Source organism: Mesoplodon bidens (genome assembly GCF_964165515.1).
Source record: "Mesoplodon bidens genome assembly, chromosome: 19".
Lineage (NCBI taxonomy): Eukaryota > Metazoa > Chordata > Mammalia > Artiodactyla > Ziphiidae > Mesoplodon > Mesoplodon bidens.
The window spans coordinates 5012068-5039840 of record NC_138179.1 but is presented as its reverse complement, the minus strand read 5'-3'; the positions used below and the strand labels follow the sequence as shown (position 1 = coordinate 5039840).

The window sequence follows — 27773 nt, the reverse complement described above, 5'->3', positions numbered from 1 at the left end:
TACAGTACCTACTTTGTCTATGTCAGATTGACTTTGCTATAAGTTTGATTTGGTATAAAACTAAACTGTTGGTACAGGATCCACCTTTATCATTTGCTGTTCATGTGGCACAGTGTTGCCTATTCACAACTTTAAAAGAAAAAATTAGAGTGGCTTTTCTCTTAAAAGCTAATATTCTACCTCCATGGTTTCATCTGTTGAAATAATTATTTCCCAGATTGGCAACTGTGTGCTCTTATAGAATAAATTGGTAGGTGAAGAGGTCGTGAAGCAGAGTGGGAGGTGTTCAGGCTTCAAAAGACAGACCTGGGCTGCAATCTCAGCTCCTTCACCAATTACTAGATTTCAACCTTCAAGCTCTGGCCTTCAATAACTTCATTGATTAAATGAGAATAACAAATACCTACTTAAGGGTTTCTAGGAGGGTTAGGGACAATACAAACAAAGCACCCAGGCTGTATCAGATCTTAAATAAATAGGGTTATTGTTACGGTGAGTCCTTAGTGTTACACAACAGCAGCTTTGTTGCTTAGGGCTCCCAATGCCATATAATGAAACTGGCATGAGATTCTTGAGTTCACGGGACAATTGCCTACTCTGTTGAGGAAGCAGCAAATGTCAAAGGCTGAACATTGTTGACATCCCCAAGGTGCCAGGGAGCTAGACTCAAGGTTATGGTGTGTCCTGCCTTTGGCAGTCCAGCGAAGCACGTCTTCATCATGGCATTTTGTTGACTTTTCCCAAGGCCAGTGAGGTATCTAAGGTGGCTTAAAAATCCGGAAATAACACACGCAGGGGAAAACCCAGTGTAATAATGACATCTTTTCCTTCCTTACTGTTAGCTTCCTTGTTTCTTCTTTCTCTGTTTCAGTGAATGCCAGCACAAGGATTAATAAATCTTGACACTTTTTTTGTCTTCTTCCAAGAATATATTTTCATGTCTGGGTAACCGTCATCACCTCCCCTGACTCCTTTGGGAAGAATGGGTGCATTCTGTGAGTCACCTCCACCGATTAGGAGGCCAAAGTGTCCCAGGATTCAGTGGGAGGCTGTGTCGTGTGGTGGAAAAAGTAGTAGTTGAGAACTCAGGACGCTTGGGTTTGGTGTCCCTCACCATTTCTCTCTGAATCCGTATAAAAGTATAGCGCTGCTTTAGTTTCCTCATTTGTAAAGTGCATCACGTCTGGTCTTGGGTGTGAGCGAGCTTTGCGCCCACTCAGGATCAGCGGCAAGCCCGCACGTGCCCCAGACGAAGCGTGCGCCGGCACCGACGGGCCTGCGCCTGCAGCGGGCGGGGCTCTGCCGCGCCGCGTAGGGAACCGGGTTCCCGCCTCCCTAACCCAGCGTTTCCGTTGCCAGGGGAACTGGGGCGGCGCGCTTTCCGGCGCAGTGTCGCGCAGCGTAGCTGTCATGGCGGAGGCCGTCTGGAGCAGCGACACCGGAGAGGCCGTGTATCGCTCTTGGGACCCTGTGCGCAACCTCCGCCTCCGGTAGTCGCATCACCCCAGAGCCCCTTGCTTTTATGCTGTCAGATAATTAGAGGCTCAACTTCGCTTCTTGTTTGCTGGGACCCTCCCTTGCGTTTGCAGTCCTGACCGCTGTTACCTCGCCTCCCCGCGTCTCCCTCACTACCCGGCACCCTCTTCGCTCACAACTTCCAGACCCACCCTTTCCGGGCCCTGCCCCTCCCAAGTTTCTCGAGGCCCTGTGTCTCCAGTACACCCTCCCATCGTCTTCTCCTTAGGTCCCCGCGCCGCACTCACATCCCCTCTGTTGCTTACACCCCGCCACATTCTGGGTAGCCGTACCCTCTTCTGAGTTGCGTTTCCCCATCTTTGCTCGGCGTTCATCTCCTGGTGGAGTGTATTGTAACGAGTATTTTGGGCTTCTCTTTTCCTGGCAGAGTCCACCTGCAAAGAATCACATCAAGCAGCTACCTCCATTACCAGCCTGCTGCCCAGCCCGGGAAGGACCTCATAGACTTGGCCACCTTTAGGCCTCACCCATCCACCGGTGGGTGAATGGTGGTGATGTGGCCGCTTGGGGATCTGGGGAAGGGCCTAGGGCGGAGGTTACCTCTTAAGACAGAGTACCCAGGTCTATAGTCTGAGAAAAGTGTAGAGAGGTTGGGTTTAGTGTCCAAGGTCATAGGACTGGTAAATGTTGAAGCCAGGATTTGATCCCAGGCAATTTGAACTACTACATTATGTTGTGTAAAATTGAATAAGGCTTGATTCCTGCCGTCAAGATGCTGATCCGAATTGTGGTCAAATGTAGGGAAATAGCAAATACCATACTTTAGATATGTTATAAATTTGCCTGCCAACCTAAATACCATTTGTGGCATTTTTTTTCTAAGAGAAAATATCACTCCAAGCTTGAAACATACAACTAAACACTTTTTAAAACAGCTTAAAAATTGGGGTCTGCTTGGAAACTGTACATATTAACACCATCTGTGTTCTAGCAGTTTTCCTTCTCTGGGAAGCCAGAAAAGTGAGGAAGAGAAGACAGTGTGTTTGTGTTAGGTCACTGGTCTCCCTGCTTTTGTTGTTTCTGTTCAAAAATATTCCTGGGCAAGAGTGTGAGCTGGCAGGTTGTGAAGCACGTGTCTTTGAAAAAGGCATACTCAGCTAGGAGTGTGTGTATTAGATTTGGTTCTTTCAAATATGTCTTTCCTTTTCTCTCCTGATACTTGGTCTCTTAAGGTTATAGTGTTTGTGATTCTAGAAATATGGCTTCAGGAATAGTGAAGATAAAAATGCCACAGTTCCTGTCTAGCAAATATGTAGGCAGTTGGGATTGAGGAAGAGCTATTCAGCCTATATCTAATAAATTTCAGCTCTTGACACTGAATTAGATCAAATAATTCCTGGAAGGCATGACTTCCTTTTATTCAAATCAGAGTAGTGATTAAGACTTCTTGGGTCCTAATCTTGGCTTCTACACATATCCACAGCCTCTATAGAGTAAGTCCATAGTGAGTGCTTCATAGATCAGTGAACTCCAACTGGTTTTGTGGCAAATATAAGAGCAGGGACTTTGATTGTAACCAACCACAGAGCAAGAAGTGGTGCTAGTTTGGCTCAAACATTTGACTCACTCTGTTGTCTTTGGAGGTGGACACCGCCCAGAGGTAGATGAAGAGGAGGAGGTCGTGATTGGGTGGCAAGAGAAGCTCTTCAGCCAGGTGAGCCAGTGTCCCTTGTCTGCTCAGTCTGCCTCGCCCTGGTCCACCTCCACCTCACTAGTCACAGGGAAGGATTCTTGATACATATTTTGCTAAACTGATTTCCAGAAAGCTTATAACAGCTTATACTTTCCACTGTTGTGCTTATGGGGTCAATAGAATATAGTGCCTGCCACTACTCAGTTTTATAATCCTGGGTAAGACACTTCTCATCTCTGGGCCACATACCAAAATAGCAGAATTACTGTTCTGGTATGTCAATTCTGTAATAGCAGAATTGAATTAGACTATCACTGTGGTTCCTTTTAGCTCTAACATTCGTTGGGTCTCCTGTCCTCCCATTAGTTTAGATAAACGACAGTTGGCTATGAGAACATGTCACATTGCATCAGCTCTATAGAACTGATTTGACCAAACTGTTACAGGAACAAAATTTGACATATTCTCAGTAGAACTTTGTTTCCTTGTGACCTCAGTTTGAAGTAGATCTGTACCAAAATGAAGCAGCCTGTCAGAGCCCTTTGGATCATCAGTACCGCCAAGAGATTCTGAAGCTGGAGGATCTGGATGGCAGGAAGAACCGACGAATCTTTACCTACACTGACTCTGATAGATACACCAATTTGGAGGAGGTAGCATTCTTTCCCAAGCACCGTAGCTCCCTTCACCTTTGTCTCCCCTAGCTTTCCGGCCTCTCTGTGTGTTAACTCAGAAGCCTGTTAAGGGGATACAGAGCTTCTGGCACCCAAGCTGGAGTAGGTGGGCACAGTCTGCGGGTGGTGTGGCTGCTGCTCCCTGCTCCATCTGCTGGAGGGCCTGGGGGAGCCGGCAGTGTCTCTAATGATAGGCATGCAGCCTACAAACTGGGAGAAGCAGCCACTGGGTTTGACTTCCTCCGTGCATCATGAGATCAGACAGGTGGATGGAGCCTAGAACCATCTAGATAAAATTCATCCAAAACTGAATATATGGGTTTGAAGAAGAATTCAGTACTGCGTGGGGACTGGCTTATGTCCTCAGTTTGCCTGTGACAGCAAACCCTCAGGGACTTGGTTTACATTGTCTTCTTAGATTTTAAACTCCTTGAGGGAGGGGAGTGCCTATATTATCTGATGTTTGTCTCTGACCTTGTAGATCTCTGCAAGGAGCCAGGTGTTAAGTGAATGTTTTTGAAAGGTTGATGCTTATATCAGGAAAGCTGTGGGTCGGTAGCATATAAAATTTGGGTCGTCTGTTTTGGTAAACAAAAGAAAATTACAGATAGTGTTCTGTTACCCTTGGGAGGGTTTTCCACAGAATACTTGTGTTACACTTCACATCTTCCAGCCACCTAGTGACGTCGACATCTACCAGGCAGGCTCACCGTACTTTTTGTTGGGGTGTGTGTGGAGATTGCAGGCTCCCTTTAAGATTAGCAGAAAGAAACTCATTTCTCAAGGATACTGTGGTGCTGCAACCTTCAGGCAAACCAAGGCTTGGTTGGGCTCTTCCTTGGGCTGTTTGTGCCACTGTGCCCGCCGTTAGCATGGCTGTGAGGTGGCCCTGCTCTGAGGTTCAGGTTCTGTGTGCAGTTTCAGAAGGAAGACTTCCCTCCAGGTCCTTGGTCCCGCACGGCCCTGAGCAGGCTTACACTGGGCTGCTCTGTTTTCCCAGCACTGTCAGAAAATGACCACCGCGGCCAGCGAAATACCCTCATTCTTGGTCGAGCGAATGGCAAATGTCAGGCGGCGACGGCAGGACAGGCGAGGGATGTGAGTGCAAGTGTGTACAGGGCCGTGGCGGCCTCTGTGGTCCGTCGGTGTGCCCACCAACTCGAGCGTCCCATCCCGCAGCGGGCCTCCACCGTCGTGTGCTCCCCTGAGCTCCTCCTTCAGGCTGTTCGGGGGGTGCCAGGGAAGTGACCGTTCCTGTGGTGTCTCCCAGGGAGGGTGGCATCCTTAAGTCTCGAATCGTCACCTGGGAACCCTCAGAAGAGTTCATCCGGAACAGCCATGTCATCAACACCCCTCTTCAGACAATGTACATCATGGCAGACCTGGGTCCCTATGGAAAGTGAGTGAAGCTTCTTACTGCCCAGCTCAGACCTTCATTCTCTTCTCCTGTCACTAACCATCTCTCTCCTGTTACAGTCATCCCAGGTATGTGGGAGGGAGGGATGTTTTTCCTTCTTCTATTTCTTTGGAAGAGAGTACTTTACCATGACAGTTCTCACTCCAGCCTGTGTCCTCTCCCCTGATGCGTCCCGAACACCTCTTCCTCTTTCCCTGGGGGTGGGGCAGCAATCTTGAACCCTGGTGTTAATTCCCTGGTTTCTAGGCTTGGCTATAAGAAGTATGAACATGTCCTCTGTACTCTGAAGGTGGACAGTAATGGTGTGATCACAGTAAAACCTGACTTCACTGGCTCCAGAGGACCCTACAGGTGAGAAGAGGAAGAAAGGGATGGTGGAGACTGGCATTCCTTTCCTTGGCTTCACTTCTTGCCCCAAGTTGAGGAGATTCTCTGAAAGCCCTTCATGTGTTCTAACTTTTAAATTCCCAGCCAGTGGTCCATATTCTGTTCCAGGTCATAGACCCTTAGGACACTGGGCATCCTGTTCTCAGAAAATATGCACCTACCCTGATTTGCAAGTGATACCTTCATCAGCGTAGTTAAGTGAAAATAATTCTCTGTGCTGCTGCGTGTAGGGACTAATCAAAACTGGGAGAGATGAACTAGCCAGGTCTTCTCCTCTGGGCTGACTGTTCCTCATCTTACGTCTTAGAATAACAGAACTGTAAATTGGCTCATCCCTGGGCTGGGTCTGGAGGGCCCCACCTCCTGTTTTCTGAGTTAGTCCCTTTGCGGCTTTGACCTTACAGAATCGAGACAGACGGGGAGAAGCAGGAGCTGTGGAAGTATACGATAGACAACGTGTCCTCCCTTGCACAGCCTGAGGAGGAGGAGCGGGAACAGCGTGTGTTCAAGGACGTAAGTGCTGGTTCATTCCGAGAACCAGAGAGCTGGGAGCTGAGGCCGCGGTCGAGGTTGGGTCAGCAGGTGCAAGGCCTTTGCTCTTAGTGGCCTCCCCTGACTTGGGAAGCACTGCTGAAATATCAGATACAAGGTTTCGACCCTATTATAAGGTCATAATAATAATGGCCATTTATTTGAGCATTTACCATGCTCTGTGCTAGGCCCTTCACATGCTTTATTTCATGTAGACTGTACCACAAGCCTTTGAGGTGAATATTTTTATTATTACCACTTTACAAATGAGGAAATGGAGATCAAGAAGCTAAGCAGTCTGCCCAAGGTCATGTAAGTGCTAGAGCCAGGGTGGTCCCAGACCAGTGGACTCCAGAGCCTCTGTGCTTCACTGTCAGATGTCAGTGTCTGGGATGCTTAGGCCTCCAGCTTTCTGTGGCATTTCCCACTACTGCTGCTTTTCTCCGTCCCATGCAGATCTGAACCCTGATCTGGCTGGGGTCGCACCTCGAGTTTCAGTGTGGTTTTTTTCCTCAGCTCTATGGCCGGCGCAAGGAGTATCTCAACAGCCTTGTGGGCACTGACTTTGAGACGGTGAGTAGCTGGGTTTCCTGCAGCTCCGCCAGCTGGGTTTCTGTAGCCAGAGCATTCTGACTGCAGCTGAGTGACAGTTCTCTCCTCAAGGTCCCAAAGACATACTCTTCAGTGGAAAAAAGTAAAAAATAACATTTAGAGTATAGTCCTTGTTATGTTTTAGAAGCATTGCATATTGATATAGAACTGTTAATGCATAGGAAAAGGTCTCAAAGGGCACACACCCTATGGGTGGCTTTCTCTGGGGAGGGGGTGGGATTGGGAAATGGTAGATGGCTATTGGGTGCTGAGAGGGACATGTCAGGAATGTTTACTTTTTATTCTCTAAACTTAGGTGGTTTTGAACTTTTATCAGTGGGAGTGCATTCATGTATTACTTCGTAATTAATTTTATAAATAAATATAAAGATGAAAAGTGTCTTCCTTACTCTTCATGTAGATATTTTTCCTAATGCCCCATAGAGAGGGAGGGGTGTCATTTCTGTTGGTCAAATAGTTGGCTCTTAAAACAAAGGAGTTTAAGTCTGTAGTTCTGTGGTCCTGTTCTTTATCTTCTCTTCTTCCAGGAGTTCCATTTCTAGACCTGGAAACAAGGAGAGAGTTACCTGGTAGCCTCCCTCTCTCTCTCTAAAAAATTAACTTTCACTATTTTTGTGTTGTATTAGCAACAGATTTTCGGTGTTAAAAAGTTAGATAAGGTAGATACACAAATAATTTAAAAAGGAAACTTGCTAGTTTCTTGACCTCCCTCTAGAGGGAGCAGGGGTCTCTAGCCTCTCGCTGTACCGCAGCAGGCAGCTGTGGATGCTTCTCTTGGCCATTCTTGTAAATTCCCCACACTTTGTTGCCTTCCCCACCATTTAAATTAGGTGCTTTTCCCCTTACATTACACACTTTTAGAAATGAAGGAAGCAGAGTTGTGGAGAAGTGGCAGGTGGGGAGGAAGCGGGATTAGTCACACACCTGGATCTGACGTCCAGCGTCAGGTTCCCCTGGGGATTTACGGGCAGGCTGGGGGAGAGGTGTCGCTTCCCTCAGACCTCCTGATCTGTCCCCACTTCTCTCTACCTCAGACGGTACCAGGTGCCCTCCGGCTCTTTGTAAATGGAGAGGTAGGTAAGTGTCTTACCAGACAGAAGTCCCTCGATGCTTGGCAAGTGCCAGATTTAGCTGTGGAGTAATCCTCCCCGCCCTAGTAGAGCCCTTGGGTTGTCCGCAGCACTCGGGAGACTCAGGCATGTGTCTTTCCTGGAAACACAGAGAGTTCCTGGCCCTTGAGGGACTCGCTTCCACACGTGGGTAGGCCCTTTAGGACTGGGGCGGGTGATAAGGGTGATAGGAGGATAAGCTGAAACAGTTTCCTGTTTTCTTAGTTTCAGCTCAAGGCTATGAGTTTGACAATCTTTACGTCCACTTCTTCGTGGAATTGCCAACTACTAGTAAGTAATATTCATAAGTCTCTCTTTTTACCCGTTCTGACAGTTTTCCAGAGGCATTCGGTCAGACTTCCTTCCTCACTCCTCCACTGAAATTGTTACTATTCTTTTCAAGGTCATAGATCACTTCCAAGTTGTGAAATCCTGTGGTGACATGTCTGCCTTCACCCTACTTGGCCTCTCAGAAGCATTCACCACAGCTCACGTTCCTCACTGAAACTCTCCTCTTGGCTTCTGGCTCTGTGCTCCTCTCTTCTCTCTCGTTGGTGGCTCAGCGGCCTTCTTGGCTGTTTCCTCACCTTCCGTTGACCTAAAACTATTGGAGTATCCAAGGCTGGGCCTGGCCTTCTGTCACTCTCTCTCCACAGTCTTTCTAGGCGGCCTCATACATCCTGTGGCTTCAGTACTGTTTGTATGTCTCAGACTCCCAGATTTCTCTCTCTAGCCTGAGCCTCTCCCCTGAACTCCAGACTCATGTCCACCTACCCCTTTGTCGTTCCCGTTTAACGTGACCAAAAGCTTCTTGATTCCCCCTCTTGCCTCACACCTGCCCTCACGGTCTTGCCCATCTTAGCCGAATGGCAGTGTCATCGACTTAGTTTCTGATACCAGAAACCTAAGAGACACCCTTGACTCCTCACTTTGTCTAGCTCCCTACCGCCATTCATTCTATCCGCAGTTCTTGTCCGTTCTGTCTCCAAAAGATGTCTTGAATCCTCTGTTCTCTCGAGGACCCTGGGCCAAGCCACCATCATCTCTTGCTTAGGCCAAAGCATTAGGTTTCTAATTATCCTCTCGCTTCCTGTCTTGCTCCCTCTTACGTTTCATTTGCCACGTACACCACAGCCTAACTGAGCCTTTAAAATGTCAACCAGTTGTGTCTCTTTTGAACTTAAAGCCCCAACAGCTTCCCCTCCCACTTAGAGCGAAATCCAAACTCCATTCCCTGAACGAGCTGGCCCCTGCCTATCCCTCCCTTACAACATTGCAGTTGTAATTTCTTTTCTTGAGCAGGCCAAGTTCATTCCCACCTTAGGGCCTTTTCAGGGCCATTTCCTTTGTCTGAAAGCTTTTGTGTCCTATCATCTTTGCACGACTGGTTCTGCTTTAGTTTAGGTCTCAGCCTAAGTGTCACCTCTGACTGGTGTTCCCTCACCACCCCGTCTAACTGAGCCTCCAAGCCGCTCAGTCCCTTCACCCTGTTTTATTTTTACTTCAGCATTTATTACGACTTGATAGTCTTTTGTTGGTTGGTTTGTTGTCTATTCCCCCCTCCCACCCCCACCTGGAACGGTAGCCCCACGAGAGACAGGAAGCTTTTCTATCTGGTCACCAAGATGTCCCCAGTGATCGGTCATAGCACATAGCAGGCACACAGTGAATGTGAAATGAATGAATGATTGCAGGAATGAGTGAGTGAATGGAGAAAGGAACTTTGCCTTCTTCTCAACCGCTTGCTTTCCTCCCCGTTGACTTACTCTATGTGGTCTTTGGTTTTCAGGCTGGTCAAGCCCAGCGTTCCAGCAGCTCTCAGGAATAACACAGACCTGTGCCACCAAGTCCCTGGGAATGGTAGGGCAACGAGAGGGGGCACCTAGAAGGGAACAGGACTGCCCGGGGGAGGCCTCTGGAGATTATCAGGCTAACGGCCTGGGGGAGATTCCAGAGCTGGTCCGGCCCTTCGCTGTGGGCTCTGCGGGGATGCCTGGTCCAGGGGTTCCCTCTGCCGTTTACAGAGAGTGGTAGCAGCTCGGGTGTGGGTGTCCCTTCACCTCTCAGCCTTTGATTTCCTACCTGGGGTGATAGTTTTTCTTTTTCCCTTGGGACGGTGACCTTGTCATTGGCTACAGGGAAAACAAATACCAGGTGAGCCCTATGTCCACCCCATGACACTGAGTATAAAATAACATTCCTCTTTTTTAGCATAATGTGGCTTACTTCTCCTACCCGTTCACGTTTGAGGCCTCCTTCCTCCACGAGGATGAATCTGCCGGTGAGTGGCCCGGCAGGCGCTCGGCCTTGGGGCCCCTCAGACAGGCCCTCTCCTGGTGAAGGCCTCCCATGACCTGGCCGCTTCTCCCCCTTGCTGCAGGTGCTCTCCCGGCATGGCCTGTGCTCTACTGCGAGGTCCTCTCGCTGGACTTCTGGCAGAGGTACCGCGTGGAAGGCTACGGGGCTGTGGTGCTGCCTGCCACCCCAGGTGACCTCTCATCCCTGCCCTGCACGTGGCCCATGTGCCCTAGCTCCTAGAAACAAGACTAACACTCCAGAAGATTCGACCACTTCCTGTGAGGAGTAGGGATGATTGGGAGTTAGAAGCACTTCACTTGCAAGATTTCCTTGCTCCTTTTGAGGAAAATTTCCCCCTCTGTTAGGGACAAGTGGGTGAAATGACAGCTAACTGGGAAGTTGAGCAGCTCGGGGCTCTGCGTCCGGCTCCTCTGATCTGACTCGTGGCCTTGAGGGAGCAGCTGCATGGCAGATGGGCTCTCGGTGGGTGTGTATTGAGTGGATCAGCATTCCTTTTGAAATAATAGCCGCTGTCTTCTGTTGTGCGCCAGGCAGTGTGCTAAGTGCTTCTCAGTTAACTCTCCCCATCGCTCTGTGAGGCGTAGGTGTTATTAGATGAGGGGGATGGGGCTCAGAGAGGTTGAGAAGCTTGTCCTGGTGCCCGGGTTACAACTGGCAGAGCTGAGATCTGAATTTCCATCTGATTGATTCTCAAGTGGGTACCCTAAACCACGCCGATGACCTTCACCAGAGGTCAGGCCATCACCAGACCAGGTGTTTTGGTGGTGGCGAGGCCCGTGTCATTGCCGGGAAGGCAGCAAGGGACCATGTGCCGTTTCCGGCCCCGTTCTCCTCTTGCTGCACAGGCTCACACACGCTGACAGTCCCTACGTGGAGGCCCCTGGAGCTGGGCCCGGTGGCTGAGCTCAGGAGGTTTTTCATTGGTGGCTCTCTGGAACTGGAGGACCTCTCCTACGTGCGGATACCAGGAACCTTCAAGGTGACTTTTGTCTTTGGGGAGACTTCATGCTGGGAACTTATGTCCGTGTTTCTTCTGGAGTAAGTGGAATCTGGGTTAAGGACTCTTAATTGTTCATTGCTTCATTATTGCTTAGTCCCTTCCTTCCTGTGGCTTAAGCGGGACGTCTTGGCCACATCTTGCACCAGGTACAAACATCACTGCTGTCCTAGGAGAGCTCTGGAAAATAGTACACTTAGAGGTTTCCCCTGGTCCCTGTCGGAGTAACTGGCCTCTCCTTCCAGCCCATCCCTGAGTCCTCAGGAATCTGGATGTTGGGATGAAGTTTCCCCAACAGAACTGTTCTCCCCAAGAATGGGAGTAAGAATGGGAGTGAGGCCACTGTGGTGCCTGGGACCTAGGAACCAACAGAAACCTGACGTTAACTGAATGCCGCAGGGGGAGCGTCTGAGCCGCTTTGGACTCCGCACAGAGACCACGGGCAGCGTCACCTTCCGCCTGCACTGTCTGCAGCAGTCCAGGTGAGTGGCCCTGGCCCTCCGCCTTGGGGCTCCTGATCCTGAGGGCTGCAAGAGCAGCCATGGCCATATGGTGGGCTCCCCCACAGGGCCTTCATGGAGTCAAGCTCTCTCCGGAAGAGGATGAGGAGCGTGTTGGACCGTCTGGAGGGATTCAGCCAGCAAAGTTCCATTCACAATGTGCTAGGTAGGCTTCCCCCCACCCAGTTCCAGCCACACCCGCCTCCAGCATCCACGTGGGCCCCATTTCCGCCACGCCGTGGCGGCTGACTCCTGTGTCTGCTTCCCTCACAGAAGCCTTCCGTCGAGCCCGGCGCCGCATGCAGGAGGCCCGAGAAAGCCTTCCCCAGGACCTCGTGAGCCCCTCGGGAACCATGGTCTCCCAGCTCCCTGCAGTCCTGGCCCGCCGTGCACGAGGACAAGACGAGTGATATCCAAGGCCTGGGCCCTCTTCGTCTTTCTGATTAGAGACCCCACTGACCTGCTGAGAACCGGAAGAGCTGAGAATCCTGGGCTGGCCACCCTGCCTGGTCTTTAGCTGCTGGGTGGCAACAAAGCCAAAGACCCTGTGGCCCCCATATGGTCCCCGTCTTCCTATGTCAGACACTGCAAGTGACCATCGCAACAAGACGGGCTTTTTGGTTTGAGGCCAGTTTTGGGGGGAAAAGCCCAAAGCTAGCTCTGTCCCCGACACAGCCTCCTCTCCGGCCTGTCTCACGGTCTCAGTGGCAGAGGACAGCAGTGCCACCTGCTCCACACCTGCTTTACACGTGGAGGCCCGAGAAAGAAGGCAGGCGAGAGAGATCGTACACTCCTGGCCCGGGAACCCAGCCTGCTCTTCCCAGGGGAGCCCCCACTTCCTGCTGGGGGCTTGTCTCTGTAGTAAATGAAGGCTGAAGGCAGTGCCCAGTCCTTGCTGCTAGCTAGCTGTCGTCTGTTATTGTGTTTTTTGTACATAAAACCTTCTTATACTGACTGACGTTCTGCCGGCTGGTTTTCCGCTCAGGTCGCTTTCATGGCCAAGGTTTTCTCCTTAACGTCGGGGCCCCTAACGCTGGTGCCCTTCCCTGCCCTGTCCTACTCCACAGTGTTTCTTTCGATGCTCTAAACTCAGCCCCCAGGAGAGGCTTTAAGGTTAGTGCCAGCTGTGTCTTAGCGGCACTCCTCTTAAACATCTGGAGCAAAGCATGGGACTGAGGTCCAGCCCCCGCCCCCACCACCACCCCGAGCCCAATGCAGAAACCAACTTTTGCCCTCAGGGGTGCTTTATTGGTAGAAGCAGAGTGTGCTGTGCAGCCTGCAGGCTCCAGAGAAAGACCATGGGGTGGCTGGAGGCTGGGACTCTGTGGCCTCCCAGTCATAGGCAGGGGTCAGGGACAGGGTGGGAAATAGATGAAAGTGGCTGGAGATGAAGATGACTCTTCTTGCCTGGGCCTCAGGACCCCCTTGCTTAGCTCACGAGCGCTTGCACCTGGAGCTGACATGTGACCTGATACATAAGAGGCTCGCATGGCAGGGGGGTTCATTGCTGCTGGGGGCCCTGGCCGTCACTTCCAGCCAGAGAACCAGCTCTGAGCTATAGCCAGCAAAAGCATCAGCAGGAAGCAGTTGCTCCAGGGGAGGAGGTAGCCTTGTGGTCCTCCCCAGGTTTCCTTGTCTCCAAGGTCGGAGGCTTGGGATGGACTCCTGTGGAAGCAGCACAAGTGGGCAAGTGAGGAACTTGCTGGTTGTCCAGAGATTGAGCTGTCCTTAGGGTGTTGATGACCGAGCTGAGGCTAGTTGGATACTTCTTAATTGCCCCCTCAAAGTCCTGGGCCCTGGGATTAACTATCAGCCCAGAGGCTAGCATACTGGGAAGCCACTGTGAAAGCGTAATCTGTTGCTAGAGACGAGTTCTGTTGTTTCTGCTTAGGGGCCTGAGAGGACTCAGCTGTCCTGTCCAGGGAAGGATGTGAGGGCCTGGCCCAGCCCAGGGATGTTGCAGGAGGTCCCCCTTACCTGCAGAAGCCTCATCTGCCTTTCCAGGCTGACAGGTTCAGGCGGGGGATGCAGGTGCAGGGCACAAGGTCCTGGGGGTAGACGTTGGCCCTGAAGATGTCCCTCGGAACGGTGGTGATACCAGTGTTGTCACACACAATTCGAGACAAGGAAACGTGCCTCAGGGCCGTGCGCTGTCTCTTGGTGAAAACACCCTGTTTCTCCCACCAGAACCTACCAAGACAGTGGAGAGATGTGGGTGAAGTTTGGCAGGGATGAACAGGAATGAGCACCTGCTGTGTGTGAGGTACTTTACATACACTATTTCATTCAATTCTCCAAAATCCCTGCAAAATAGGTATGATTCCCATTTTATAAAGGAAGAAACAAGTTCAGCAGTCTAGTAAATTGCCCAGTATTAATTGCACAGTAATTTAAGAAGCCAGGACTGGATTTGAACCCAGGTAAATGCCAAATCCAAATAAGTCAAGTCTTAAACCACAAGCTTATTGGAGGGAAACCAGATTTAGCCTTTGTGCCCATGTTTTCTGGGATCCTTAAGCCTGGAACAGTGAGGCTGAGAAGTCTCTCTCCTGAGCTGAAGGTGCCTCCAACTCAGGCAAGTGCTCTCTCTGCCTCTTACCAAGCTCTCCAGGGAGGAGCTCCTGGTCTCAGATCCTGTGTACTTGGAAGAGATGACGCTAAAAAGAGTACTTTCTCTCATTGCTGAGCCTTGAAATTCTAATGCTTTTCTGCCCTGCCTCTGGGGCTGGTCCCTTTAGGGTAGGGGCACTTACCTGTCTCCATTCCGGGCTCTTCTGAACTGGTTCTCAAAAAGACAAGCCAGAAGAGGCCCCACTCGGGCCCCTGGCAAAAGAGGCTCTGCGATGGCCCCAATCCAGATGTCAATGTTGGCAGGTGTTCCATAGAGATTCAGGAACTTCCTCGCCAAACCCTGGTTTTTCAGAACCTGGCTAAGCTGTGCCAGATTCCGGGGCTGGGAGAGCCTGCAGAAGCGCCTCCAAGCATTGTACCCTGTAGGGAAAGGGGACAGGAGCGGTTTAGTCTTACTCCTGCGGATTCCCATTAGCTTCTGCTCGCTGCGATTTCTCCTGAGGGAGCTCTGTGGTCAGGCAATACTGGGCAGAACAAAATCCCTGCTGGCAGAAGCGGCCTTGAACCTTCCGAAGACCACACCACTGCCCTCTTAACTTTCAGTGCGAGCAGACAACCATGCTTTGTGCACACACTGAGGAGTGCGTCCTAATGTAAGAAGCTGTCGTAACCCAACGCTCACAATCACAGTGATATTATCGTGGCATTAATCAGGCACAAGTAAGACATTACCTAGAACAGAAAAGACTCAGATTTGTAGAATGCCCGAATGAATAAATGAGCGAATGAACCAAGAAATGAAGAACATGGATAAAATTAATCTACTCAGAAGAGGACCACATGCTATATGATTCCATTTATATGAAAGGTCCAGAATAGGCAAATATGTAGAGATAGAAGATTAGTAATTGTCGGGCTGGAGTGGGGATGGGGAGTGACTATTATTACTAGGTTTCTTTTGTGAGTAATGAAAATGTTCTGATATTAGATATGATGCACAACTCTAAATATACTAAAATCATTGAATTATATACTTTACATTGGTAAATTTTGTGATGTGTTAATTATATCTCTATAATTTAAAATTAAAAATTTTAACTAAAATTGAAAAAATTTTTTCACCTACTCAGAAACTAACAAAGACCATACTGATTTCTCAGCCATCAGGATCCCACACCAGGACAAGTCACATGATATGATGGGGACCATTAAGATAGGAGGAAGATAGCTTTGCCAGGCCTCAAAGAAACACCAGCCCAACGTTGTCCATTGAACTACAACTCCCAAACACCATCCCCCAAGCTGAACAAAGGAAAACCATATAATGTTTCACCATTACTGAGCACTGCGGTGTGGATATCTCTCAGGATCCTCACGTTTTTGTGAGGTACTTTGTAATCCCAATGTTATCAATGGATATTCGCTGAGCTTGAGCAACTGTGACTTTTCCAAGGTCACCCCACCATTAAGTGGAGTTCAGACCAGGCCTTCCAATTCCAAATTTGGGAAGCGGTTGGAGGAGACTGCAAGAGCTGGGATCAGGACACTATTTCTGGGACAGTTAGAGGGTACGGAAACTCACTGTGTGGCAGCTTGGGCAGCTAGCGATATCAGATCTCCAGCAGGGGGCACCCATCACACTAGCTGTCAGGACCACCCAAGCGTAGGGAAGGAAAGAAACTCAGGTTCTTGAGTGCCTGCTGTGTGCCAGCCAGGGGCTGTGTTAGGTGCAGTAGAAATTGCCCACCCTTTATTATTCATGGCCAAAAATGAGCAGAGGCAGATGGGGCTTCGGGTTGTGTTTAGACAGGGACGTAGGAGATGGGGAGAGGGAGAGATGAGTGAGGCTGTGGCCAAAGCCTTCCCCTAACACCGTGGATTGAACAGGGGGGGCGAAAGGAGAAATTTTGAAACTACTTCCTAGTTATGTGGGCTTGGGCCAATTACTAGATGTCTCTGAGTTTATTTTCTCATTTATAAAAATGTCTGCCACAGCTGCTTTTCAAGGTCACTGGGAGGACTAAAAGAGTTAATATCCATTAAAGATCCTAGCAAAGTGCCTACGTTTTCTTATTTCCTGAGATGAAGTCTTTCTGTGGCCTCGCCAACAACCAAGGCAGTCTGTCTTTTACTCCGCCTGTTCCCTGCCTCTCAGGCTCTTTGCCCAGTTAGAGCCAAGAGCCAGTTTCTATATCCCTGGAACTGCCTCCCTGGATCTTGCCAGGGTGATGGGGCATGGAGCAGCTCTTCCCTGCCGTTTAAAGCCATTGTTTTTCTCTATTTGGAAAGTCCTGATCTCCTTTGTTCAGCTCCTGTGTCCAAGTCCTGGTCCTGTTGTGACCCTAAAGCTAGAGACCGTATGGAGGATGGAGAAGATGTGGCAGAACAGCAACAAGGAGGTCTCAGGGATGCTTTGTTGCATCAGCCTCAGCGCATCCTGTAGACAGTCCCAGTCAGAAAGGAGGCGCCAAGGGTCTTCTCTGAACCCTCCCCCCAACCAGCCATCACCAGCAACCCTGCTCTGGGGAAGCCTGGGAAGGGGTGGGCAGCCCCCTCACCTGGGAGGCCATGGTCCCGGCTGCGCTGCATGTTGAGAGCTGCCAGGTCCAGCCCGATCCTTCTCACCTGCTGAAACAGCCGGTCTCGGAGCTCATCCACCATCATGGAATCTTGACGGTTCAGCTTGGCAGGGGTGGCCATGAGGCCTCGGAGGATGGGGTCGATGCCACCTGGTGGCGGGGAACATGAGCAACGCAGATTGGACCAGCCTTTTGGAAGCCCCTAGGGTCATCACATGATGCCAAGCTAGCTCAGAGCTGGACAAGCCAGTCGCTCACATTCTATAATGTTCGTATCCGGCAACGGTGGCCTGGGTGGACATGAAGGGAGCGGGAGCCGGCAAGAAAAGCAATCACCCCCACTTCTCCGAGAAGGAGTGGAAGGCAAGCTCCTTTCAGGGCCACAACCACCAGTCTCCTCCCCTTTTAGAAATCCTCTAATCCTGGAGGGGATGGGAGGCCCGTGACTGAAGGTCTTGGTGGCACCTGCCTGGTTTTCACTCGCTTGGGGAGATGATTAGCAGTAGCCTGGCCTCCGGCACTAAGCTGGGCCCCACCCCCTCGCCCTGTCTGCCTCTGGAAAACCTGGCCACCTTCGTGCACGATTCGCCAGCTGGCGAAGAAGGCGGAGCTGAGTGGGACCCGCGAGTAGGGTGCTGAGGCCCGGTACTGGCTGTCCAGGCGGAACATGAAGGGCTGGATCATGGTGTGGCCGAAGCGGAAGGCCAGCGTGAAGACGTTGGCCACACGGGGGTCTATATTGGAGCAGTACCCCTGGTAGGGCCCCAGGGTTTTCCTGGCCCTGGCCTTTCCCAGAACCAAGGGCAGAAAGTCCCGGTAGGTGATGATCTGGAAGAAAAGATGGAGGAGGAATGTTACCTTAGTGGCCACCCACCCCACTCCCCTGCCTTTGGACAGACCTTTTGCTTTTCGAAGTGCTGCTCAGACATACTGATTCTTTATTGGCAGTATGTCAAATGTGGCGATGTTAATCTCCCATTGTCTGATGGAGATACTGAGGCCCGGAGAGGCTGGGTGACATGAACGGGGTCACAGAGAGAGTTAGCGGCAGTGTTGGGGATACAGGTCAGATCTCAAGAACACTTCCAACCACCCAGACCTAGCTGACTTGGGGCACATCCCCCAGGATGGCTTCTCACGCCAGACTGCCTTCTAAGGGATGCTGGGACCCAGGGCCCCCTACCTGGACCATGGCCCCCACGATCTTCCGAGCCTCCTGGTACAGCTTGTATCCGGTCCACTGAGGATTCAGGTGTCTCAGCTCAGTTGCCAGCCGGTTGTGCTCTCGCACAAAGAGGGTGTGCATGGCTGCCAGTTTCGGGGTTTCGGTTGACCGGCTGTCACCTTGAAAACCCCAAGTTCAGAGTCACCATAGTCCTTCCCAGAGCAATGTCTTTCTGCTAAGGCAGACAGAGCTCTGGGGACTAGAAAGAGGTGGTGGGATTCTATGACCTGGGCCCAATTCCTGGCCCTCACTGGGCCTCCATCTCCTCAGCTGTGCTGTGAGGCTCCACTGACAAACACAATGGGCCAGGAGTGGGAGGACAATGGCGTCTCGGGTCCCTAAGTTACTGGAATGAGTTCGCCTGAGGTGACACAGGGCAGCTGCTGGTCTTGGGCGGGAACCCTTTTGCCTAATGATTCTGCTCTGCAGGATTACCAGATCCACAGCTGGTGGAGGGTCCTGGGTGATCCTAGGAACCTGTCCTGTGGGTTGCATCCTTCTGCACGTTCTCTTCCGGGGGCTGGACCTCTCCCCAGCTTTGGGCTTGGTGTCATGCTGCTCTCCCCAGGGAGCCCCATGGAAGGAGAAAGAAGGAAGTTTGGGCAGAGCCTGTTCCTGTAGCCAGACCTTCTCCTAGAGGCCGGGGAGGAAGGTACGCTCCTGAAGGTGGCCTTACACACAGTCATCTGCTGGCTCTGAACTAAGCCCCTGTGTGTGGTCTTATTCAATCTACTCTTAAGTAAACCTCTGGTGAAGGCGCATGCCGCTCTTGCCAGGAGCCAAGAAACATACAATCCTTAGAAAAGGGGCTGCAGCTGACGCCCTGCAAAGGAGGTGGTGGAGCAGCGTGGAAAGAGCCCAGACCTGGCCACTACACTGACTTAAGTCCTCACTGCGGACTCTGCCATCTGACACTCCGCTCTGGAGCGCATTAGTTCTCTTCCCTGAGTGTCTCATCTGCAAAACGAGGGTGCTAATAATGCCCTCCTTTCAGGGCTGCTGTAAGGATTAGACATGGCACATTTAAACATATTAAATAACCAGAAGCAATGCCCATCATTATGATAACCAGCATGGGGGGCAGGGGCAAAGACTCCCAGGAGAGTTCAGATTATGCATCCAGAAGAAGGTACCAGGTGACCGTCTCTAGCAAGAGCAGGGGGGGAAACTGAAGATTCTAAGGGAATTTAGCCCAGAGAAGAAAAAAAAGTTAGGCGGAAGTGAAAGCGACTTTCAGGTTATTAAAGAGGCTATTGCTGTGTGAAAGAGCTTTTTCTCCGAGGTTCTAGAAGCATGATGAAGAGCAACAGATGGGCAGTGGATCAAAATGGGGGGGGGAGGGGCTTTCTGCAGTCAGCGCCGCACCAGATGAACAGCACAGGGGGTGAGAGCCCCTAATCACCGAAGAGAGTCAAGTGGTGATCTCCAGCCACACACCGGGTTCACAAAGGGACTCCTGCCAACTTACTGATTCTGGGATGACGATGCACAGATCTGTGCGCCTAATACTGAGGTCTGAAGCCGTGCACCTCCATCGAGTCCCACGGGGCTTTCCCAACCCGGAACCCAGGGACTGGCTGTTTCCTCCTTCCGTCCTCCCAGTCTGACCTGCCAGGAAGCAGGGGATGTTCGCGGTGCGGTTGGTGAGCAGGCAGGGGTCATCGTGCAGGTTGTCAAAGGGCAGCAGGGCCCGGCCGTTGTCATGGAAGCGGGTGTTGACGGCCAGCAGCCCCAGCTGGTTGGTCAGGTTGCGCAGCTTCATGGCCAAGGGGTCCTCGCTGCCGTACACCACGCTGGCGTCCACGAAGGAGGTGAGCGCGTTGATCTGGTTGCGGACTTTGTTCTTGTGTTGGGGGCACGAGGGTGCCGAGCGGAAGAAAGGGATGCAGTCACACTGGTTGGTGATGCGGGGGTCACTGGGCGGAATCTGAGGTGGAAGAGGAGCCAGTGACGCTGGGGCCCCTCCTGAGCAAGCTCACTCCTCCTGGTCATCCCCCACCTGCTTCAAAACCTTGCTCTTAGAACTCCCTTTTTCCAGGAAGCCCTCCTTGACTCATCCAGACTCACGCTGCTCACCAGGTCATCTGAGCATCCTTAGCACGTTGTGTCATAGAGGCATGAAAGGTTAGACATGGACGAGGCCTTAGATCCTCATTTACAGGTGGGGAAACGGAGGCTCAGAGAGGGGTAGTGACAACTCGTTAGCGGGAGAGGAGGGATTAGAACCTAGTTCTCCTGACATGAGGCTTGTGCTCCTTTCATTCCATTCAATTCAACAGACATTTCCTAAGCCCCTTTCTGTGCCGGGTGCCTCGGAGACTGTGAAGGTCGAGGAAACCCAGGACAGGTTGCAGGAAGCTGGCAATTCAGTGAAAACAGACCTGCACATAGAGTAATGGAACTCTAAATTGAGGCGGCATTTGCTATGCTTGGTTTAAAAGAGCTAGGGAGACCTTCAAGACGGCGGAGGAGTAAGACGTGGAGATCACCTTCCCACAGATACATCAGAAATACCTCTACATGCGGAACCACTCCTACAGAACACCTACTGAACGCTGAGAGAAGACCCCAGACCTCCCAAAATGCAAGAAACTCCCCACGTACCTGGGTAGGGCAAAAGAAAAAAAAAACAGAGACAAAAGAATAGGGACGGGACCTGCACCAGTGGGAGGGAGCCGTGAAGGAGGAAAGGTTTCCACACACTAGGAGCCCCTTCGCGGGCGGAGCCTGCAGCGGGGCGGAGGCGGGGAGCTTTGGAGCCACGGAGGAGACCGCAGCCACAGGGGTGCGGAGGGCAAAGCGGAGAGATTCCCGCACAGAGGACCGGTGCCGACCGCCACTCACCAGCCCGAGAGGCTTGTCTGCTCGGCCGCCGGGGCAGACGGGGCTGGAGGCTGAGGCTTGGGCTTCGGCGTGAACACAGCCTGAAGGGGGTTAGTGCGCCACGGCTGGCCGGGAGGGAGTCCGGGGAAAACTCTGGAGCCGCCGAAGAGGCAAGAGACTTTTCCTTCCCTCTTTGTTTCCTGGTGCGCGAGGAGAGGGGATTCAGAGCGCCGCTTAAAGGAGCTCCAGAGACGGGCGTGAGCCGCGGCTAAAAGTGCGGACCCCAGAGACGGGCGTGGGACGCTGGGGCTGCTGCTGCCGCCACCAAGAAGCCTGTGTGCGAGCGCAGGTCACTCTCCACACCTCCCCTCCCGGGAGCCTGTGCAGCCCGCCACCGCCACGGTCCCGGGCTCCACAGACAACATCCCCGGGAGAACGCACGGGCGCGCCTCGTGCTGACGCAACGTCACGCCGGCCTCCGACGCACGCTCGCCCCGCCTCCACGCCCCTCCCCGCCCCCCCCCCCCCGCCCTGAGGGAGCCAGAGTCCCCGAAGCGGCTGCTCCTTTAAACCCGTCCTGTCTGAGTGGGAACAGATGCCCTCAGGAGACCTACACGCAGAGGCGGGGCCAAATCCAAAGCTGAGCCCCGGGAGCTGTGCGAACAAAGAAGAGAAAGGGAAACCTCTCCCAGCAGCCTCAGAAGCAGCGGATTAAATCTCCGCAATCAACTTGATGTACCCTGCGTCTGTGGAATACCTGAATAGACAACGAATCATCCCAAATTGAGGAGGTGGACTTTGGGAGCAACTGTAGACTTGGGGTTTGCTTTTTGCATCTAATTTATTTCTGGTTTTATGTTTATCTTACTTTAGTATTTAGAGTTTATTATCATTGGTAGATTTGTTTATTGATTTAGTTGCTCTTTTCCATTTTTTTATGTATATAGATATATATTTTTTTTCCTTTTTCTCTATTTGTGAGTGTATATGTGTATGCTTCTTTGTGTGAGTTTGTCTGTATAGCTTTGCTTTTACCATTTGTCCTAGGGTTCTTTTTTTTTTTTTTTTTTTGGTAGTTATTGTTGTTGGTGGTTTGTTTTTTTTGTTTTTTTGCAGTATGCGGGCCTCTCACTGCTGTGCCCTCTCCCGTTGTGGAGCACAGGCTCCGGGCGCGCAGGCTCAGCGGCCATGGCTCACGGACCCAGCCGCTCTGCGGCATGTGGGATCTTCCCGGACCGGGGCACGAACCCGTGTCCCCTGCATCGGCGGGTGGACTCTCAACCACTGCACCACCAGGGAAGCCCTGTTGTTGTTTTTACTATAGTTTTAAGCGCTTGTTATCATTGGTAGATTTGTTTTTTGGTTTGTTGCTCTCTTCTTTCTTTTTTTTATTACTTAAGAATCTTTTAAATTTTTAATAAATTTTTTATTTTAATAACTTTATTTTCTTTCTCTCTTTCTTTCTTTCTTTCTTTCTTTCTTTCTTTCTTTCTTTCTTTCTTTTTTTCTCCCTTTTCTTCTGATCCATGTGGCTGACAGGGTCTTGGTGCTCTGGCTGGGTGTCAGGCCTGTGCCTCTGAGGTGGGAGAGCTGAGTTCAGGACAGTGGTCCACCAGAGACCTCCCAGCTCCATGTAATATCAAACGGTGAAACCTCTCCCAGAGATCTCATCTCAGTGCTAAGACCCAGCTCCACTCAATGACAGGCAAGCTACAGTGCTGGACACCCTATGCCAAACAACTAGCAAGACAGGAACACAACCCCACCCATTAGCAGAGAGGCTGCCTAAACTCTTAATAAGGTCACAGACACTCCAAAACACACCACCAGATGTGGACCTGCCCACCAGAAAGACAAGATCCAGCCTCATCCACCAGAACACAGGCAATAGTCCCCTCCACCAGGAAGCCTACACAACCCACTGAACCAACCTTAGCCACTGGGGACAGACACCAAAAACAATGGGAACTATGAACCTGCAGCCTGCGAAAAGGAGACCCCAAACACTGTAAATTAAGCAAAACGAGAAGACAGAGAAACACATAGCAGATGAGGGAGCAGGGCAAAAACCCACCAGACCAAACAATGAAGAGGAAATAGGCAGTCTACCTGAAAAAGAATTCAGAGTAATGATAGTAAAGATGATGCAAAATCTTGGAAATAGAATGGAGCAAATACAAGAAACGTTTAACAAGGACCTAGAAGAACTAAAGAGCAAACAGTGATGAACAACACAATAAATGAAATTAAAAATTCTCCAGAAGGGATCAATTGCAGAATAACTGAAGCAGAAGAATGGATAAGTGACCTAGAAGATAAAATAGTGGAAATAACTACCACATAGCAGAATAAAGAAAAAAGAATGAGAAGAATTGAGGACAATCTCAGAGAGCTCTGGGACAACATTAAATGCACCAACATTCGAATTATAGGGGTCCCAGAAGAAGAAGAGGAAAAAAAAGGGACTGAGAAAGTATTTGAAGATATTACAGTTGAAGACTTCCCTAATATGGGTAAGGAAATAGTCAAAATGGCCATCATCAAAAAATCTACAAACAATAAATGCTGGAGAGGGTGCGGAGAAAAGGGAACCCTCTTGCACTGTTGGTGGGAATGTAAATTGATACAGCCACTATGGAGAACAGTATGGAGTTTCCTTAAAAAACTAAAAACAGAACCATATAACCCAACAATCCCACTACGGGGCATATACCCTGAGAAAACCATAATTCAAAAGGAGTCATGTACCACAATGTTCGTTGCAGCTCTATTTACAATAGCCGGGACAGGGAAGCAACCTAAGTATCCATCGACAGATGAATGGATAAAGATGTGACACATATATACAATGGAATATTACTCAGCCATGAAAAGAAACGCAACTGAGTTATTTGTAGTGAGGTGGATGGACCTAGAGTCTGTCATACAGAGTGAAGTAAGTCAGAAAGAGAAAAACAAATACCGTATGCTAACACATATATATGGAATCTTAAAAAAAAAAAAAGGTTCTGAGGAACCTAGAGGCAGGGCAGGAATAAAGAAGCAGATGTAGAGAATGGACTTGAGGACACAGGGAGGGGGAAGGGTAAGCTGGGATGAAGTGAGACAGTGGCGTGGACATATATACACTACCAAATGTAAAATAGATAGCCAATGGGAAGCAGCCGCAGAGCACAGGGAGATCAGCTCGGTGCTCTGTGACCACCTAGAGGGGTGGGATAGGGAGGGTGGGAGGGAGATGCAAGAGGGAGGAGATATGGGGATATATGTATATGTATAGCTGATTCACTTTGTTATACAGCAGAAACTAACACACCACTGTAAAGCAATTATACGCCAATAAAGATGTTAAAAATTAAATAAATAAATAAAAGTCAAGAGCTAAAGGTATAATAGGAAGATAGGGGACAGTTCCCCAGAGGAACTTGAGGAAGGAGCCAGCCAGAGGCCCTCACATGTCATGTCGCAAGAACATTGCCCTACCCGGTAGGGGCGAGTGAATGTGTGTGTGTGTGTGTGCGTGTGTGTGTGCACAGAGGGTCCCCTCTGTCCCCAGCAGAGGCTGTGCTCCCTGGAGCCCATCTTTTCTTCCCTAGTGTCCCTCACCATCCTTGCCTCTCAGCTGAAGGAGAGCACCGTGCTCACAACCCGATCCCAGGAAATGGTGAGAACTGCAGGGCCCTCAGACCACCCCAGGAGGGAGAGAAGGGCAAGAGCTAAGAGACCCTAAAGGCTTCCCCTGTTGGAAAGGGACCCAGGGGTCAAGGCTAGTCTCAACTTCTTCCCCTTCCGTGAGGCCAGCACCGGGACCTCCTGGCAGGTTGCCCGCCCCCCCCCAAACACACACAGAACCAGGCGTCTGTGCTGGACTGTGCATCTTGTCTCTGTCTGATACTCCAGCGTCACAAGCAGCTCCTTAAGGCAGGTGCACTAGGTGCCAGATGCCCAGCCCCAGCTCTCGGCCAGAGGTGGAGGCCACATCAGGAGCCTGGGAGTCGGGGGTAAGTACCTTGATGGGGAAGCACGGGGGCAGCTGGGCACAGGTCCTCTCACAGTCGACGCCCTCAGTGAAGGCCACTCTGGCTGGGGACTCAGGGACGAAGCTCAGGTCGTGGTCAATGAACTGGCCCCACTGCATGAACATGAGGGACCGGCCCCGGTCGGTGGTTAGCCTCTTGCTGGGGAAGCGCACGATCTGGTTGGAGACAGCTCGGACCTGGTGGGGAGACAGATCAGTGTAGGGTGCTGACTCTGCAGGGTGTCAGAGCCAACCCAGGACTCAGGGGGTGGCAGGTTGCCCCTGCTGGAGTTAACACAGTCCCTCCTCCTCCCCTGCCCTCCCCTCCCCTCTCCTGCTTTGTCCCACTTCCTATGTGGCTGTCATTCCTACAAGGATGCTCTCCAGCCCAGCTCCTGAGGACTCCAGGAGTAATTCCAGGAAGGGGACGGGCCAGGTTGGCTGGCTCAGACCCCACCAGCTTCTCCAGAGAGATAAATAGATGAAACTGATAGATCAATTTATAGACTAATGGATAATTAGATGGTAGAACTGATTGATAGATGTGAGGATTGGTTGCTAGGTGACGGATAATAAATAGAGAATTGGATAGATGGGAAGATCAACAGAAGAAAAATTGATAAATGGATGTTGATAGATGGGTAGATGACAGATTGTTATTTTGGCATATGAATAGAAGACTGATAAATTGTTAAATGTGAAATAGTTGAGGTCAATAGATAGAACTACATTAAGATGTATTGCTTCTTATATTTAGCAAGGTACTTTGACATGAATTCTTTTGGAAAAAACAATATTGTAATGGCTAGCATTAATATATCGCATCCTACGTGGATGTTTCTATCAGACTTTATTTAATAGTCACAACAGCAATAGTAAGTGGGTTTTACTGCCATTTTACAGCTGAGGAAACGGATTCAGCTGGATTCCTTGCCCAGAGTCATCAGCCAGCCTGTGGGACAGCCAGGTTCGAGCCCTGTCCGACTCCGGGCCGTGCTTTTACTCCCCACGTTTAGAAGAGATGGAACGTCCTCCAGCCCCTCAGCCCTGACTCACAAGGGGGAGGAGGAAGCCATTGCGCCTCTTGCCGGGGGTCCAGCCGAAGGGGAGGGACAGCCTGTCCTCATACTCGGCTGGCAGCCAGCGCGCCAGGGCCCGGTTGGAGGCCCCCAGCCATGGTCTCCTCCTGCAGTGGTGGGTGGGCTGGGGTCAGCAGGGTTGGGGAGGAGAGGAGGGAACCGCCCCCCCAGGTCACGTGCCGCCCCAGCACCCACCTGTTGTTGCATCTCCCAGTGATGGTTCGGTACTTGTCACTGCACTTCTCGGCTTCATCCTGGGGTGCACAGCCACTGGCCTGGGACAGCAGCCGCATTTGGGATTCCGTTAGCACATCTGGGGGTGGGACAGTGGGCAGGGTTCTAGCTTCTTCTAGAGCTGGTCTGTCCTGTACCTCCCATCCCTTTCCCCTCTCCCCTCCCAACACCCCAAGGCGTGCACCCTGCAAGCCCCTCCTGGCTTCCTTCCACTCCACAGTACCAGTGACATTGAAGGATCTGGACCCCTGGAGTTGTAACTTCTCTTCCAGCAGTCCCAAGGCCACATGCATATAATCGGCAGCCTGAACAACAGTCCTGGTGGCCGCTGCCGGTCGTTTGAAGTAGGACAGGAGGTCCATGGGGCCGGCCAAGCCACTGTGAAGGCGCTGCTTGATGCTGCCCAGAAGAGGAGAGGACAGTCAGCACAGTGTAAACAGAAGGATGGATAGAAGGGAGGCTCTCTACCGACATGGCACTGCCCCAAGGTGCCCAGGGGCAGGTGATGGGTGAGATGACCTTGGCTGGAGTCCATCCATCCCCCATCATCAACCCTTCCAGGCCCATGCAGTCCCCAGACCCAGGCCCAGGCCCACCTCCTCTCAGTCTGATTGTAGGCAGCATCCACTAGCAACTTGGCCTCTTTTACGCAGCTCTGGAGGACCGAGGTCTCCACTACCCTAGGGGAGGCTGTTCAGAGGGAAGGAGGCTTAGGGTCCAGGGCAGCCACAGGTCCCTCAGACCCAAGTGCTTCCCCCTCCATTGCCCTCCTCCTTGGCTCTCCAAGGGGCTATTACCTGGGGTGGTGCCCTCAGAGAGCCGGGCCAGGAGGAGGGTGGCTGGGATCCCAACCAGGGCCAGGAGCAACTTCATCTCTGCAGTGAGACCCCAGCCACAGCGGGGTAAGCGATGACACGGGTGGGTGTCCCCTAATGCCTTCTCACCCAGAGAGGATGCTGAGCTGACCTCTCACCTCCTCCTGCTCTTCTGTGGACGTAGCTGGGAAGGGACTTTTATAGCCTGTCCTGGGGGAGGGAGGGGAACTCTGGGCCTCAGAAGCCCAGCCTCTTGAGGTGGAGCTCTGGGACTTCCCTCTCGTTTTGGGGGGCGTTGTGACACCGAAGCACCCCACTTTACCCCCACCAACATGGAGACGTTCTTTCATCTGCTCGCTCCATCCCCATCCTCTTTGCTGTCGAGGTCACTGACATATTTCTCCCAGGGCCCAGAGCAGTGCCTAGAGCACAGATGTTGCTCAGTGACTAGCTGCTGGGTGTGCCTCAGAAGAGCGCTGCGGCTGCTCCTGCCCCTAACTATTTGTACGGTCTTGGGCAAGTCACTTCCCCCCTCTGAGCCTCGGTGTCCACATTCCTAAAGCGGGACTTGGGCTAAATCATAGGAAAGGCCCCTCTCCTCCTCCAACAGGGCAGAAGCCGGGTCTGCCTTACAGCCCCCGGCACAAGGCCTGGTATTCAGTAGGTGCTCAGTAAGTTGATCAAGGGGATGAATGACGTGGGGTCAATGGTTCG

General features: G+C 51.3%; 2 protein-coding genes across 2 annotated transcripts; one reads left to right on the top strand and one right to left on the bottom strand.

Annotated features, from left to right (window-relative positions):
• Positions 1–1349: 1349 nt before the first annotated feature.
• Positions 1350–16345, top strand: MKS1 (MKS transition zone complex subunit 1). The gene is given in 21 exon segments (XM_081220223.1): positions 1350–1490; positions 1904–2013; positions 3120–3190; positions 3667–3822; positions 4844–4941; positions 5114–5242; positions 5507–5611; positions 6052–6160; positions 6695–6751; positions 7825–7867; positions 8125–8190; positions 9689–9759; positions 10111–10180; positions 10280–10387; positions 11064–11197; positions 11615–11697; positions 11784–11881; positions 11989–12071; positions 12073–12828; positions 13903–13978; positions 15417–16345. Coding segments are annotated over 19 exon segments (1761 nt in total). The 5' UTR covers positions 1350–1410; the 3' UTR covers positions 12163–12828; positions 13903–13978; positions 15417–16345.
• Positions 12955–27132, bottom strand: EPX (eosinophil peroxidase). The gene is made up of 13 exons (XM_081220222.1): positions 27042–27132; positions 26841–26934; positions 26468–26643; positions 26206–26323; positions 25988–26117; positions 24923–25129; positions 19699–20017; positions 18049–18209; positions 17438–17693; positions 16845–17015; positions 14469–14706; positions 13693–13905; positions 12955–13380 (listed from the first exon to the last, which is right to left on the bottom strand). Exons 1-12 carry the CDS (start codon positions 27115–27117, stop codon positions 13704–13706), a joined length of 2148 nt encoding a protein of 715 aa, XP_081076348.1. The 5' UTR covers positions 27118–27132; the 3' UTR covers positions 12955–13380; positions 13693–13703.
• Between the last annotated feature and the right edge of the window lie 641 nt (positions 27133–27773).